Source organism: Canis aureus, chromosome 8 (genome assembly GCF_053574225.1).
Source record: "Canis aureus isolate CA01 chromosome 8, VMU_Caureus_v.1.0, whole genome shotgun sequence".
In the NCBI taxonomy this organism is placed as follows: domain Eukaryota; kingdom Metazoa; phylum Chordata; class Mammalia; order Carnivora; family Canidae; genus Canis; species Canis aureus.
In genome coordinates, this window is record NC_135618.1 from 53,907,497 (window position 1) to 53,925,147 (window position 17,651).

Sequence of the window (17,651 nt, forward strand, 5' to 3'; positions counted from 1 at the left end):
GAACTCCTCTAATGAATTTTTCAATTTAGTTACTGTATTTTCAGCTCTGTGACTTATTTTTGATACTTCTTAAGCTTCCCGTTTCTTTGTTGAAATTCTCACTTTGTTGCTGCATTGGTATCCTGACCCTGGTGAACATCTTTATGATATTATTCTAAATTCTCTGTCAGGTAAATTATATAGATCTCTATTTAACAGAGCTTTTTTTCCCCATCTCTGTTCTATCAGTGCCTAAGAAAATTAATGAAATTACAAAAGAGGAATTTATTAGACGTCTTAGACTTTTATGATTAACATGCCTTATCTTTTTCTAGATCACCCAAACTATGGAAAGCCATGAATTGTCTCACAAGAATATTGGAAATACAAAATTGGTTTTATTTGTTTTTCTAAATGGATTTTCTCAGGTGTGGGATACCACATTGTTATGGTGAAGGAAGCTCACTGTAATGTTGAAGAAATCTTCAAATTGCTTCAATATTATATACCAACAGCCACTTTGGAGAAGAATGTTAGTAATGAAGTATCTTTTATTCTACCCAAAGAGTACACGCACAGGTATGAGTCCAGAGAATACAAAATGATTGATGTTTAGATAACCAGTAATCATTATTGCTTTTCCTGGTTTCTTCAAGCTTGGCAAATAGAGTTTATTTAATAAGTCAAAACTCCCATCATTACTGTCACTTGCACTGAAAAGAAGGATGCTACATTTGGCTATAGCTTCCTGGTCTTAATTGGTTATAACTAATGGTATGTTTTGGTAGAGTCAAAATTGGTGAGTGGAGTGAATGGAAATATAATGAGATGAAAATGATTTTAGTGGTGGCTCTTGAAGCCAAGGTGACAGGAACTAAGAGTAAATAGGCAGTTTGACTGCACTTGCCAGCCAAGTTTTTCATCAGAGGTAGTCACAAAGAATAATAATTCTACCTGAGATAACTATCCTGATAAAGGAAAATGGAAACTAAGTATACTTATCAGTGACATTCAGAGTATGATATTTTTATCTTCTTGTATTATACAAATGAATAGTTGCTGTAGTATTTCCAAAAGTCAAGCCAGTTGTTATATTCCATAAAAATGTGAAGAACTTAAATGCTCCCTTTTCTAGGAAAAAGAGAAATATGTCAAAAAAGAGAAAAGAAGGAAAAGGAACTGCATCATGTCAACATTGTTTATTTAGTAATTCTAAAAGTTCTTGAGAAGCAGCAACATGGAATAGTGTGATCAGGCAGCAGAATGGAACCAAGATTCTAGCCATAACCTGGAATGAGAGAATTAAATATCATAGAGAATTAGAAATAAAATTCTATATATGTATCCTCAGAGATACATGGTAGTTGACTCATTCAGAAAAGTTGGGAACCAGATGAGTGCTTTTGCCCATTATGATAATTGTGATACATGTGAAGCTGCAGAGTTTCTCTGAAGGAGACAAAAAAGTAAAGCACTTGCTTAAACTTATCACACTCGCTGCCTATCCTCATTCATATGGATACTAATGACATTCTCAAAGAATGTCTAAAACAGGAATTGAAAGTATTCTTAAGCAAATGATATCTTTTATCAGATCTTCATATTCACAGTTATAGTACCTTCTTCATATTTTATCATATCTTTATATTTGGAAGCAGAAGATATTTATCATATATTCTTATTAGGCATTTGGACTTAGAGAACAGAAAAGGGAAGAAGATCCAAGAGGTGAACAACTAATTGTAGATTGCTGAGCCATAGAATTATGGACTCACTTGAAAGTCATAAAATTAGGAAAGAATGTGTTTTTCTATCAGGGAGGGCTTTTCTTTCTTTCTTTCTTTCTTTCTTTCTTTTTTTTTTTTTTTTTTTTTTTTTACAGTAGACTTCACACCCAGCATGGAGCCCAACAGGGGTTTGAACTCACGACCTTGAAATCAAAACCTAAGTTGAGATCAAGAGTAGGACGCTTAACTGAGCCACCCAGGCATCCCTATTAGAGAGATATTTTAAACTAAAAATGGGGGAATCCCTGGGTGGCTCAGCGGTTTAGTAGGACGCTTAACTGAGCCACCCAGGCATCCCTATTAGAGAGATATTTTAAACTGAAAATGGGGGAATCCCTGGGTGGCTCAGCGGTTTGGCGCCTGCCTTTGGCCCAGGGCGCGATCCTGGGGTCTCGGATCCCCGGGTCGAGTCCCACGCGGGGCTCCGGCATGGGGCTTGCTTCTCCCTCTGCCTGTGTCTCTCTCTCTCTCTCTCTCTATATATATATATATGTATATCATAAAAAAAATCTTTAAACTAAAAATGGGGAAAAAAAGCAGAGATACTTTCTCTTTAAGAGAAAGATACCTATGGATCTTTTTTTTTTTTAGAATATAATATGAAAAAATGAAATGATGGTTGAATTCTTAGTGATCTTCATTGCAGCTAAGATTTTCATAGCTAATGGTAATTGAACACTGACTTTTTTTTTTAAAGATTTTATTTATTTATTTATTCATGAGAGACACAGAGAGAGAGAGAGAGGCAGAGACACACACACAGGCAGAGGGAGAAGCAGGCTCCATGCAGGGAGCCCGATGAGGAACTCGATCCCAGGACTCCAGGTCACGCCCTGAGCCAATGGCAGGCATTGAGCCACCCAGGGATCTCCTGAACACTGACTTCGCAAAATAATTGTTCTAGTATGGATTTTTTTATGAATCTGAATAAATAATGAGGAAGAAAAGAAGAATTGTAATTGCATATACCTGTATTCTGATTCATTGAATGTATCTCACAAGGGAAGTATTGTTTTTTTTTTTTTTTTAAGATTTTATTATTCATGAGAGACACACAGAGAGAGGTAGAGATACAGGCAAAGGGAGAAGCAGGTTCTCCACAGGGAGATTGATGTAAGACTCTATCCCAGGACCCTGGGATCATGACCTGAGCCAGAGGCAGTTGCTCAACCACTAAGCCACCCAGATGCCCCAGGGAGAGAGAATATTTTTTTTTTTTAGTTTATTTATTTTATTTTTTTTAATTTATTTTTTATTGGTGTTCAATTTAAATTTTAAAACAGTATTGTTACTTGCTATAAAACAATGCTGAGACTTTTGGAATGAAGCTTAAGTTTAGAATAATGTGGTAGTGGAATGATATGCAGCCTTCCAAAGGAACAGAGACATAAGAGAGGTATCAGAATAGTGCTACATATCAGGGAATATTTATATGCTTAAAAATTCAAGAATTAGAGGCTATAAATATAAAGAGAAACCGGTGGGTGACAATGAAGATAAAACATTTTGTTAACTCCTACAAGTTAAAAGGAGGAAATGTGTTATTCCTGGTACAAAGTTTAAGCAAAACATAGTAAAGAGAGTAATTCAAGTATAGACATGCAACAAATATTTCATTTGCCTCAAAGCAGATCTCCTGATTGGTCTCAAGGTTTGTTGCCGACAATTACCTCTTAGATGGTGGAAATTAAAAAACTAACACTAAATCTAATTTCTGATAATTAAGAAAATGTTGGTTGAAGGAAAAGAAAGATATTTTATGGGAAATTACCACATCATGGTGAACTTCATGGCAGGAAAGAAGGAAGGATCTTGGTAGATTTAGGCACAGGCCAACATATAATTTCCAAAAATGGGAAACTTTAGAAATTGTGTTTTATATAGCCTCAATCAAATTAAAGAGGACATTGAATCTAGACCAGTTTGGAAGAGGGAAAATGAGATAAATGATGTGAAATTCCTGATTAGCTAATAAAAATATGACTAATAATTATGGAAGAAAAGGGAAGTACTGAAAGAGAACACTATGCCAAGAATTCTTCCCAGAATTCTGAGGAAAACTGCAAAAAATAAAGAGACTAATCAGTACATTACGACTACACACCCACAAAAATGTCTAAAACTGCACAGATAGACTATAGCATATGAACATGGTAAATGGACTCATTGCTGGTAGAAGCATAAAATGGTAAAACTGCTTTGGAAAACGAGTGGCCATTTTTACTAAGCTAAATATGTGATTATCCTATGACCCAGCAATTATTCCTAGTATATACCTTGAAAATATGTATCCATCAGAAGAGATGTGAAAGAGTGTTTGTATTTGTAGACACTATTCATAATAGCTCCAAACCAAAGCCACCAACAGGAAAATAGAAGAATATATAGCAACAAAAAAGAATAAAGTAGTGGTATATATAACATGAATGAATCTCAGACATTGAAACATTGGGTAAAAAAACTACCCAGGAAGTACTTTTTACCCAGGAAGTAGAATTCAATTCATATGAAGTTCAAGAAAAGAAAAAATTTTTTTTAGGGATATCTGGGTGGCTCAGCGGTTGAGCTTCTGCCTCCAGCTCAGGGAGTGATCCTGGAGTCCTGGGATTGAGTCCCACATCAGGCTCCCTGCATGGAACCTGCTTCTCCCTCTGCCTGTCTTTGCCTCTCCCTCTGTGTGTCTCTCCTACATAAATAAATAAAATTTTAAAGAGAAAAAAAGAAAAAAATTTAGTTATAGAATTCTAAAATTAAAATTATCTCTATAAGAGGAATGCCTGGCTGGCTCAGTTGGTGGAGCATGTAATTCTTGATCTCGGGGTTGTTAGTTCGAGCACCACATTAGGTGTAGAGATTACTTAAAAGTAAACTCTTTTAAAATAATAAAGATGGGATGAGCACTGGGTGATATGCTATATGTTGGCAAATTGAACTCCATAAATAAATAAATAAATAAATAAATAAATAAATAAATAAATAAATAAAATCACCATAAGATGCATACGTGTATGTGTGTGCATGCACATGCCTATGCAGGCACAGAGGAGGAAGTTATTGACTAAGAAAGGATCTGTTAGAATCCCCTTGTGGGATTCTGGATATGTTCTCTATCTTATCTGGATGGTTATCCAGGTATGTACATTTGTGAAAATTCATTTACAAGTAAGTATCCTTTGTTATGCCTCAGTTAAAAAAAAAAAACCTCTTTATTAAAAGTATATATAATGATAAAAATTTTGTAATGGATAGCAGTAAGTACATCAAATGTTAACAGTGGTATACTCTAGCTGGTCACATTTTTTCTGTATTCTCTTAAGTAGACTATATATTGTCTTTATAATATCTATATATTTATTAAATATATACTTATATGTATTATATATTATATATAATACAAAACATGGGAAAAACAACTGTACTCAAGGTGTTCAATTTTTTCTTTTTAATATTTTTTGTGTTCCTCTCTACTATAATATATAGAATATATATAATGTATATGATATTTATATTTGTTAAATATATACTTTTTTGTATTCCATATAATAAAACATGTAATTAGAAAAATATGTTTTTCATATTATGATTGGCTCATACAATAATCTTTTATTTATTACTATTTTTGTTCTTTCCTGAATATCACTAAGGAGCCTAGAGTGTGTTAATCAACATGTGATTGCATGATGACAAAATCAAGAAACTTATTTAGTTCTGAAGCATATGAATTAGAAAGTGAAAGTCTCCCATAATCATTCCCTATAGGAATAATCACTGGGAAAATTTCTGTGTGTATTTCTCAAGATTATTACATGCATTATACTGACATGAGTACAATATATTGCACATCACATACATATATTAACATGGATACAATAATAATAATTAGTTTTATAAAAATGAAATCCTATCATAATAATGTTCTGAATCTTATTTTCTTTACTTACGTGCATCTTTAGTCAACTAAAGATGGTAGTATGGTAGGACTTTTAGGACTTCTAATTTTTAAGATAACTGAAGAGAAATCTACACTTTACTTAGATCTTATTCTTTCATAATATACTGGAATTTATTCATTAAGTTGTTAATGGATATTTATCTCCACTTAGTGCTATATTTGTGCATTTTAAATCATCATACAGTTTAATTTTGTCATGTTTAATAAAACCAAAGGAAACAAAAATAAATAAATATGCCACCATATTAGTGTATTTACAGTGGGCATCTATGGGGCACGATATTACGATGTTTATATTTTTAGACATTCATGTCTAAGTTTTATATGATGCACACATATTAATTTCTTAACTAAAATTAAAGAAAAAGAAGAAAATGTATAAATCCTAGTTGGAAAGCCAAGCATTGGGAATAAAGAAGCACCAGAGGAAATGGAGTTGAAACATGTTAAGGGCTGTCATGTGGGTAGATTCTACTTGTTCTATATAATTAATAGTGTAGGTTTGTAACCAATGTGCAAAACTAGATCGAATTGAATGGAAAACAGTTTAAGTTTGAATACAGAGAAAATTTTGATAGATCTTCCCTAGAGGGAATTTTGAGTTCCTCCGTCACTAAATGTGCACAGTTTATATGTTCCTCATTGAGAACATATTTGATGGTTTTGAAACCAGGAGGTTTTGGAAAAGATCATCTTTTAAATATGAAGTACTGTAAAATCTTACCAGGAAAACAATTCTTTAAAAGTCTCAATGTCTCTACATTGCATCTGGCTCAATTTCTATGGCTTTTCTTGACTATTAAATCACTTGGTTCTCTGTATATCTCCCATTCCTACTGCAATTACTTCACTGTCTATGTGAGTGGCTTTTTTCCCCCCTATTAATTTGAATAAGTTTTTATTTTTTTATTTTTTATTTTTGAATAAGTTTTTACTTAAAAACTTACTGAGGGGATCCCTGGGTGGTGCAGCGGTTTGGCGCCTGCCTTTGACCCAGGGCGCGATCCTGGAGACCCGGGATCGAATCCCACGTTGGGCTCCCGGTGCATGGAGCCTGCTTCTCCCTCTGCCTGTGTCTCTGCCTCTCTCTCTCTCTCTCTCTCTCTCTCTCTCTCTTTGACTATCAAAGATAAAAATAAATAAATAAAACTTACTGAATAATAACCATAGCATGTGTATGTAGTTGACAAGTTAATTTACGTGAGCTAGCTAGAGTTTTAGCATATATAGAGTCTCTGTAGTTTATTAGAAGACCAACATTATGTATTTTCAGAAATTAAGTGGAGTGGGCCACATATGCCACAGCAGTTTACTAGTTTCTATTATAAGTATTGAAGTGAAGAATGAGCTACATTTCCCCACTGCTGAGGGGAAATCAGTTCAGAACAAAAATATATAAAAATGAAAATCTTCTAATTTGATACTAACATTTACTCTTCCCCTTCTCCTTTCCCTTCACCCTTCTTATTTTATTCTAATTCTAGCTTTGAAGCTCTGTTTACTGATCTGGAAAAGAGACGGTATGAGTTAGGCATTGCTAGCTTTGGTGCCTCTGTTACTACCATGGAAGAAGTCTTTTTTAGGTGAGCAAGTTAAAATAAAAGCCATTGGGGAGGAAGAACCACATCTTGGTCCCTTTTATAAACCCACCAAACTCAGTCACACATTAGAAATTTAAGCAATGTGGAGAGGAGGGAACTGATAGGATTTTTTTTTTTTACAATAACAACACTGAAAAAAACTCATTTTAAAAAAGAACAGATATTTGACTTATTCAAAGTATGAATTAGACATTAATCTTTAATTTGAATGAGTTCAACTAATGAAACATTCAATACCTTGCCCTAATTTTGTCAGCAGTCCTGTAAGTGGTGTTTGGGAACCACTCCTCTACCAGCGTTACCCTGTTGCCTCCATATAATGCCTCTGCCAAGTCAGTAAGCAAATCAAGGAGCCTTCTGAGTTGAATGTTGTAACTTACATTCTCCAAAAAAAAGATATTATGGGGTAGAGTTAAATTAAATGCTTTGCACCATTTTTTTTTATGTAGAGTCAGTAATATGGAAGATTCACAAACAGATATCCAAGCTACCCAAACTCTACCTCTCTCTGTGATGAGTGAAGTCTCAATTAAGAACCAGAATAGGAATATGTCAAACAATAAGAGAGCAGATTATTCCTCCATGAATGAAAACCCTGCTATTATGTTTAATACTGGGGTAAGCACCTTTGCTAAGAAACCTGATTGATGTATATTTATTTGACGAGGGCACAAGAGGTACATTTTCTTTTATACTTATAAAATAAGTATACAAATAACCACTGCACCCTACCAGAAAGGGAGCAGTTTCTACCACAACCTAATTAATTTCCCAATGCAGAAGAAATGAGGTCTAGGTAAAAAATCTCAGCTGTCATTCTCACCATTGCTATTCCTCAGTCTTTTTACTCTTAGAATTCTTTTTTATTTTTCAAATTGCTAATCCAGAAATTTGAGTTTTCTTTCTTTCACTAAAGCTGGAGTGAATCGAAAAGAGCATGATTTTTAACAATCAAACATGCCCAGTATTGTAAGTTTTTGAGATAGGAATTGATACTACATAAGAGATCTTTCCCTAATCAGTGCAGTCCTCACCATATGAAGTCCCTCTGAGATGCCTAGCAATTCTTTCCTTCTCCTCCTAATTATTTCTTCCTCCTATATAGAAGCCTGATTTTCTTGACTGGAGAAAATCATCTTATTGAGATTTTAAGTGTATTATATGAAAAGCCCGACCTTGAACACTGTATTATTAAATACAATAGAGATCAGCAAACTTATATAAAGGAATGATAATAGATATGTAAGGTGAAGTTGGCCACAAGGTCTCTCTTGGAATTGCTCTACCTGTCCTTGTAGCACAAAAGCAACCATAGACAATACAGAAATTAATGGATATAGCTGTGTTCCAGGAAAATTTGGACCTAATTTTTTACAAAAACATGTCATAGTCTGTTGACTCTTGCCTTATAAAGAAAAGACTGGTCATACTCTCATGTAGTATTATACTGTGCTTAGATTCTATTCTCAGTATTTATTTAGATAAATGTTATGTGTCTTCTCCCATAAAATTCCAGAGTGTTCATTCATCTTAATGAATTTCATCATGAATGATCTGTTTAGGTCCATGAATATGATAATATTGTTTCTTTCTTCCTTCTTTAGTATTCCCTCTACCACCAGCAGTTCTGGGCCATGTTCATAAAGAGGGCAATGTTCAGTTGGAGGAATTGGAAACTGATTTTGCTACAGATGCTGGCACTTCTAGGTTCCTTTATTTTTCTCTCAGAAGCTGATAAGCTTTCATATAATATTAATGAAAAGGCCAGAGAAATGAATTTGGATCAATATGGTAGAACAATTGTGCCTTTATATATTTCTGGAAATTCTAGTTTGGCCCTGATTTTCCTAAAACATCTTAGAAGTATACTAGAGTCTGACAAACACACACTTAAGGAAGTACAAGGTAAGATTCATTAAGTAAAAAACACTGCTCTTAGATGAATATCTGGTTGTTTGATTTGCAAAAAAGGTCTTAACTGTATACTTGGCTACAGTATAACTAAACAGTGTGCTAGCTCCTCTGAATACACTTACTGTAGTAGTAATAATAATTCACATTTACTGAGCACTTGTTTATGGCAAGAGCCTAGCTAAGCATTTTACCTGTATATCATTTAATCTGAGCAATCACCCAGATTTAGCAGATATTTTTATTACTGACATCAGTTAAATGAGGAGGAAGTATCTGGAGTATCCTCCCAGATAATGTTTTTGTTTGTTTGTTTTCTTTAACTGCCGCCTGGTGAACAGTATTCTTTTGAGTTAGCAAAAATCTTGCAGTATTGGCAAGCCTGTGTGGTTATTTTTTTTCTCTTATTGAGTTTCTGTTGTGAAAATACATTTCAGAAATGTTGATTGTTCCTTATAATACTGATCAGAAGGGCAGCCCCGGTGGCGCAGTGGTTCAGCGCCGCCTGCAGCCGGGGTGTGATCCTGGAGACGCAGGATCAAGTCCCACATCCGGCTTCCTGCAGGGAGCCTGCTTTTCCCCTCCGCCTGTTATCTCTGCCTCTCTCTCTTTCTCTTTGTGTCTCTCGTGAATAAATAAATAAAATCTTAAAAAAAAAATACTGATCACAACCTACAAGTTGTGATTGACTGACTACAAATAATTGTCCCTGTTATTCCTCCACTGCAAATATTAGGTAAGCATTTGTTAACTGAAGTCACACATAAGGGCAGAGGATAAAAATAAAATCATTTTTTAAAATGCAGTATACTACTTACATTAAAAAGGTAAAATGATTAACTGAATATGATTCATTGTTATATTGATAATGAAACTAAAAATACAAGAGAATAATACAGTAGCCGCACTGATAGCCATTTTCAATTGTTACTGCTTGGTTCATTAGCTAGAAATTATCTAGCCATAATATTTAGACTTAACTACTCCCACTTTGTTTTAAAAAATTTACATGGAGTTAGGAGGGGCAAGATGGCGGAAGAGTAGGGTCTCCAAATCACTAGTCCCCACCAAATTACCTAGAAAACCTTCAAATCATCCTGAAAATCTACGAATTCAGCCTGATATTTAAAGAGACAACAGCTGAAACGCTACAGTGAGAAGAGTTCGCACTTCTATCAAGGTAGGAAGACGGGAAAAAAGAAATAAAGAAATAAAAGGCCTCCAAGGGGGAGGGGCCCTGCGAGGAGCCGGGCTGAGGCCGGGGCGAGTGTCCCCAGGACAGGAGAGCCCCGTCCCGGAGAAGCAGGAGCTGCACCCATCTTCCTGGGGAGAAAGGCCTCGCAGGGAGTTAGAGCAGGACCCCAGGAGGGCGGGGATGCCCTCAGGCTCCCTGGGACACTAACAGGCACCTGCGCCCCGGGGAGAGCATGCCGAGCTCCCTAAAGGGCTGCAGCGCGCACAGCTGGACCCAGGAGCAGCTTGGATGGGCTCCGGCGGCGCCTCCGCGGAGGGGCCTGCTGCCGGGAGCATGATTCCAACAGTGCAGGCGCCGGAGCACAGGGCATTGGGGACATGGCCCAGGATCCGGCCTCCCTCCGGGACAGGCAGAGGCCGGGAGGGCCCAGGAAAGCAAGGACGCTCCTGCCCAAGCTGAGCAGATCAGCGGCCCCGTCCCAGGAGCATCCAGGCCCCTGCACACTGAGAGCTCTGTAGTTACTGCGGGAGCTGACTCCAGGGCTCCAGAGCTGGCCACTGCCACTGTGGTTGTTCCTCCTGGGGCCTCTCGGGGTAAACCCCCACTGAGCCCTGCACCAGGCAGCCCTGCACGAGGCAGAGCAGCTCCCCCAAGTGCTAACACCTGAAAACCAGCACAACAGGCCCCTCCCCCAGAAGACCACCTAGACGGACAAGTTCCAGGGAAAGTCAAGGGAGTTAAACTATACGGAATCAGAAGATACTTCGCTGTGGTTTTCTTTGTTTTTTTTTTTTGTTTGTTTGTTTGTTTGTTTTTGTTTTTGTTATTGTTTGTGGTTTTTTTTTTTTTTTGCTTTTTGATTTCTGTTTGCTTCCCCCCACCCTTTTTTTCCCTTTCTTTTTTCTTTCTCTTTTTCTTCTCTTTTTTCTTCCTTTTTTCTTTTTTCTTCTTCTCTTTTCTTTCCTTCTTTCTCTCCTCTCTTTTTCTCCTTCTCCCAATACAACTTGTTTTTGAACACTCTGCACTGAGCAAAATGACTAGAAGGAAAACCTCACCTCAAAAGAAAGAATCAGAAACAGTCCTCTCTCCCACAGAGTTACAAAATCTGGATTACAATTCAATGTCAGAAAGCCAATTCAGAAGCACTACTATAAAGCTACTGGTGGCTCTAGAAAAAAGCATAAAGGACTCAAGAGACTTCATGACTGCAGAATTGAGATTCAATCAGGCAGAAATTAAAAGTAAATTGAATGAGATGCAATCCAAACTAGAGGTCCTAACGACGAGGGTTAACGAGGTGGAAGAACAAGTCAGTGACATAGAAGACAAGTTGATGGCAAAGAGGGAAACTGAGGAAAAAAGAGACAAACAATTAAAGGACCATGAAGACAGATTAAGGGAAATAAATGACAGCCTGAGGAAAAAAAACCTACGTTTAATTCGGGTTCCCAAGGGCGCCAAAAGGGCCAGAGGGCCAGAATATGTATTTGAACAAATCATAGCTGAAAACTTTCCTAATCCGGGAAGGGAAACAGGCATTCAGATCCAGGAAATAGAGAGATCCACCCCTAAAATCAATAAAAACCGTTCAACACCTCGACATTTAATAGTGAAGCTTGCAAATTACAAAGATAAAGAGAAGATCCTTAAAGCAGCAAGAGACAAGAAAGCCCTGACTTTTATCAGGAGGAATATTAGGGTAACAGTAGACCTCTCCACAGAGACCTGGCAGAACAGAAAGGGCTGGCAGGATATATTCAGGGTCCTAAATGAGAAAAACATGCAACCAAGAATACTTTATCCAGCAAGGCTCTCATTCAGAATGGAGGGAGAGATAAAGAGCATCCAAGACAGGCAGGAACTGAAAGAATATGTGACCTCCAAAGCAGCTCTGCAAGAAATTGTAAGGGGGACTCTTAAAATTCCCATTTAAGAAGTCCAGAGGAACAATCCACAAAAACAAGGACTGAATAGATATCATGACACTAAACTCACATCTTTCAATAGTAATTCTGAACGTTAACGGGCTCAATGACCCCATCAAAAGGCACAGGGTTTCAGACTGGATAAAAAAGCAGGACCCATCTATTTGCTGTCTACAAGAGACTCATTTTAGACAGAAGGACACCTACAACCTGAAAATAAAAGGTTGGAGAACCATTTACCATTCAAATGGTCCTCAAAAGAAAGCAGGGGTAGCCATCCTTATCTCAGATAAACTAAAATTTACCCCGAAGACTGTAGTGAGAGATGAAGAGGGACACTATCTCATAGTTAAAGGATCTATCCAACAAGAGGACTTAACAATCCTCAATATATATGCCCTGAATTGGGAGCTGCCAAATATATCAATCAATTAATAACCAAAGTGAAGAAATACTTAGATAATAATACACTTATACTTGGTGACTTCAATCTAGCACTTTCTATACTTGATAGGTCTAAACACAACATCGCCAAAGAAACGAGAGCTTTAAATGATGCACTGAACCAGATGGATTTCACAGATATCTACAGAACTTTACATCCAAATCAACTGAATACACATTTTTCTCAAGTGCACATGGAACTTTCTCCAGAATAGACCACATACTGGGTCACAAATCGGGTCTGCACCGATACCAAAAGATTGGGATCGTCCCCTGCATATTCTCAGAACATAATGACTTGAAATTAGAACTAAATCACAACAAGAAGTTTGGAAGGACCTCAAACACGTGGAGGTTAAGGACCATCCTGCTAAAAGATGAAAGAGTCATCCAGGATATTAAGGAAGAATTAAAAAGATTCATGGAAACAAATGAGAATGAAGATACAACCGTTCAAAATCTTGGGATGCAGCAAAAGCAGTCCTGAGGGGGAAATACATCGCAATACAAGCATCCATTCAAAAACTGGAAAGAACTCAAATACAAAAGCTAACCTTACACATAAAGGAGCTAGAAAAAAAACACCAAATAGATCCTACACCCAGCAGAAGAAGAGAGTTAATAAAGATTCGAGCAGAACTCAATGAAATCGAGACCAGAAGAACTGTGGAACAGATCAACAAAACCAGGAGTTGGTTCTTTGCAATAATTAATAAGATAGATAAACCATTAGCCAGCCTTATTAAAAAGAAGAGAGAAAAGACTCAAATTAATAAAATCATGAATGAGAAAGGAGAGATCACTACCAACACCAAGGAAATACAAACGATTTTAAAAACATATTATGAACAGCTATACACCAATAAATTAGGCAATCTAGAAGAAATGCATGCATTCCTGGAAAGCCACAAACTACCAAAACTGGAACAGGAAGAAATAGAAAACCTGAACAGGCCAATAACCAGGGAGGAAATTGAAGCAGTCATCAAAAACCTCCCAAGACGCAAAAGTCCAGGGCCAGATGGCTTCCCAGGGGAATTCTATCAAACGTTTAAAGAAGAAGCCATACCTATTCTACTAAAGCTGTTTGGAAATATAGAAAGAGATGGGGTACTTCCAAATTCGTTCTATGAGGCCAGCATCACCTTTATTCCAAAACCAGACAAAGACCCCACCAAAAAGGAGAATTACAGACCAATATCCCTGATGAACATGGATGCAAAAATTCTCAACAAGATACTAGCCAAGAGGATACAACAATACATTAAGAAAATTATTCACCATGACCTAGTAGGATTTATTCCCCGGACACAAGGCTGGTTCAACACTCGTAAAACAATCAATGTGATTCATCATATCAGCAAGAGAAAAACCAAGAATCATATGATCCTCTCATTAGATGCAGAGAAAGCATTTGACAAAATACAGCATCCATTCCTGATCAAAATTCTTCAGAGTGTAGGGATAGAGGGAACATTCCTCAACATCTTAAAAGCCATCTACGAATATCCCACAGCAAGTATCATTCTCAATGGGGAAGCACTGGGAGCCTTTCCCCTAAAATCAGAACAAGACAGGGATGTCCACTCTCACCACTACTATTCAACATAGTAGTACTGGAAGTCCTAGCCTCAGCAATGAGACAACAAAAAGACATTAAAGGCATTCAAATTGGCAAAGAAGTCAAACTCTCCCTTCTTCACCGATGACATGATACTCTACATAGAAAACCCAAAAGTCTCCACCCCAAGATTGCTAGAACTCATACAGCAATTTGGTAGCGTGGCAGGATATAAAATGAATGCCCAGAAATCAGTGGCATTTCTATACACTAACAATGAGACTAAAGAAAGAGAAATTAAGGAGTCAATCCCATTTACGATTGCACCCAAAAGCATAAGATACCTAGGAATAAACCTAACCAAGGAGGTAAAGGATCTATACCCTAAAAACTATAGAACACTTCTGAAAGAAATTGAGGAAGACACAAAGAGATGGAAGAATATTCCATGCTCATGGATTGGCAGAATTAATATTGTGAAAATGTCAATGTTACCCAGGGCAATTTACACGTTTAATGCAATCCCTATCAAAATACCATGGACTTTCTTCACAGAGTTAGAACATATTATTTTAAGATTTGTGTGGAATCAGAAAAGACCCCGAATAGCCAGGGGAATTATAAAAAAGAAAACCATAGCTGGGGGCATCACAATGCCAGATTTCAGGTTGTACTACAAAGCTGTGGTCATCAAGACAGTGTGGTACTGGCACAAAACAGACACATAGGTCAATGGAACAGAATAGAGAACCCAGAAGTGGACCCTGAACTTTATGGTCAACTAATATTCGATAAAGAAGGAAAGACTATCCATTGGAAGAAAGACAGTCTCTTCAATAAATGGTGCTGGGAAAATTGGACATCCACATGCAGACAAATGAAACTAGACCACTCTCTTGCACCATACACAAAGATAAACTCAAAATGGATGAAAGATCTAAATGTGAGACAAGATTCCATCAAAATCCTAGAGGAGAACACAGGCAACACCCTTTTTGAACTTGGCCACAGTAACTTCTTGCAAGATACATCCATGAAGGCAAAAGAAACAAAAGCAAAAATGAACTATTGGGACTTCATCAAGATAAGAAGCTTTTGCACAGCAAAGAATACAGTCAACAAAACTAAAAGACAACCTACAGAATGGGAGTAGATATTTGCAAATGACGTATCAGATAAAGGGCTAGTTTCCAAGATCTATAAAGCACTTCTTAAACTCAACACCAAAGAAACAAACAATCCAATCATGAAATGGGCAAAAGACATGAAGAGAAATCTTACAGAGGAAGACATAGACATGGCCAACAAGCACATGAGAAAATGCTCTGCATCACTTGCCATCAGGGAAATACAAATCAAAACCACAATGAGATACCACCTCACACCAGTGAGAATGGGGAAAATTAACAAGGCAGGAAACCACAAATGTTGGAGAGGATGTGGAGAAAAGGGAACCCTTTTACACTGTTGGCAGGAATGTGAAGTGGTGCAGCTACTCTGGAAAACTGTGTGGAGGTTCCTCTAAGAGTTAAAAATAGACCTGCCCTACAACCCAGCAATTGCACTGTTGGGAATTTACCCCAAAGATACAGATGCAATGAAACGCCAGGACACTTGCACCCCGATGTTTCTAGCAGCAATGTCCACAATAGCCAAACTGTGGAAGGAGCCTCAATGTCCATCGAAAGATGAATGGATAAAGAAGATGTGGTTTATGTATACAATGGAATATTACTCAGCAATTAGAAATGACAAATACCCACCATTTGCTTCAACGTGGATGGAACTGGAGGGTATTATGCTGAGTGAAGTAAGTCAATCGGAGAAGGACAAACATTATATGCTCTCATTCATTTGGGGAATATAAATAATAGTGAAAGGGAATATAGGGAAGGGAGAAGAAGTGTGTGGGAAATATCAGAAAGGGAGACAGAACATAAAGACTCCTAACTCTGGGAAACGAACTAGGGGTGGTGGAAGGGGAGGAAGGCAGGGAGTGGGGGTGAATGGGTGACGGGCACTGAGGGGGGCACTTGACGGGATGAGCACTGGGTGTTATTTTGTAAGTTGGCAAATTGAACATCAATAAAAATAAATTTATTATAAAAATAAATAAATAAATAAATAATTTACATGTACTTTTCTAAGTTGTGCTCTTATTATCTTAGCCACAGAACCTTGTATAAGTGAATTCTAATTTTATATGGGTTCTCTCTATTCTAACCTGTATGCCGTTTTTAACTGAATTTTTTAGGATAAAGATAGAGCAAGAAATCCTTTATAACTTGCTCTCTCTTTTCCCCAAACTACAAGAAAATGTTTTGCGTAGCAACTGTGTGGCACAGTGGGTTGAGCATCCAACACTTGGTTTCAGCTCAGTTTGTAATCGTGGTTGTGGGATGAGCCCCATGTCAGGCTCCATACTCAGTGTGGAGTCTGAGATTCTCTCTCCCTCTCTATCTGCCTTTCCCACTCATGCACTCTCTCTCTTCAAATAAATAAATCTTAAGGAAAAAATAAAATATTTACTAGGGAGGAAATAGATTTCTAGGTAATTTCTCATCTCTAGCTTTCTTCTCAAATAGTACATGCATTTAATATGGGGAAATCACTGCTAACTTTTTAAGCAAAGCCATAAAATGAATGGGTATGTGCTTTAGAAAGGATATGGACTTATAATAACTGAAAAATACCACCTGCCCTCCCAAACAGAAGTATACATTTTCTCTTCATCCACAATTTAGATGAATACCTCTTTTTTTTGGAATTTACCTCACAGAATTACAATAACACATTTTTCATGCGTCTCTCAAACTAATTAGGGAGAGGCCACAACTTCTTTTATATCTCTAGATCCTAACCTAAATTCTGGCATACAATCAATGAGTGTATAATTAAATATAGTCTTACTAAATTGAATTAAATGTGAGGGAATGATTCCAAAGGGAACAGATCCAATGTCAATGAAGTCAACTGGGATAGAATTGTGATAATCTAGGCAAGAGAGGTTAAGGCTGTGAAAGAAGGAGAAAAGAGATTTGAAATATATCTGAAGAGAACTAAAGTAGATTTTGTTTTCTCTTTAGAAGTGGAGGAGAATAAGAACCATTAACACTGAATTTAACACTTCAGCTTTTTATTGTGAGATAATTGTCAACTTACTGTTGTGAAAAATAATACTGAGTGATCTTACATAACAATGGCAACATCTTGCAAAACTATACCACAATATCCCCAGCAGGATATTGACATTAGTACAGAACATTTTGTTCACCACAAGGATCACTTATATAGTT

At 37.0% G+C, this 17,651-nt stretch overlaps 1 protein-coding gene across 1 annotated transcript in view; it reads left to right on the forward strand.

Annotated features, from left to right (window-relative positions):
* The window catches only part of LOC144319219 (phospholipid-transporting ATPase ABCA3-like), a 134,911-nt gene that overhangs the window by 69,762 nt on the left and 47,498 nt on the right, over nucleotides 1-17,651 (forward strand). Inside the window, exons 15-18 of the mRNA XM_077907074.1 lie at nucleotides 408-558; nucleotides 7,203-7,301; nucleotides 7,769-7,937; nucleotides 8,924-9,224. Coding sequence (XP_077763200.1) covers nucleotides 408-558; nucleotides 7,203-7,301; nucleotides 7,769-7,937; nucleotides 8,924-9,224 — 720 coding nt within the window. The remainder of the gene's footprint in view (nucleotides 1-407; nucleotides 559-7,202; nucleotides 7,302-7,768; nucleotides 7,938-8,923; nucleotides 9,225-17,651) is intronic.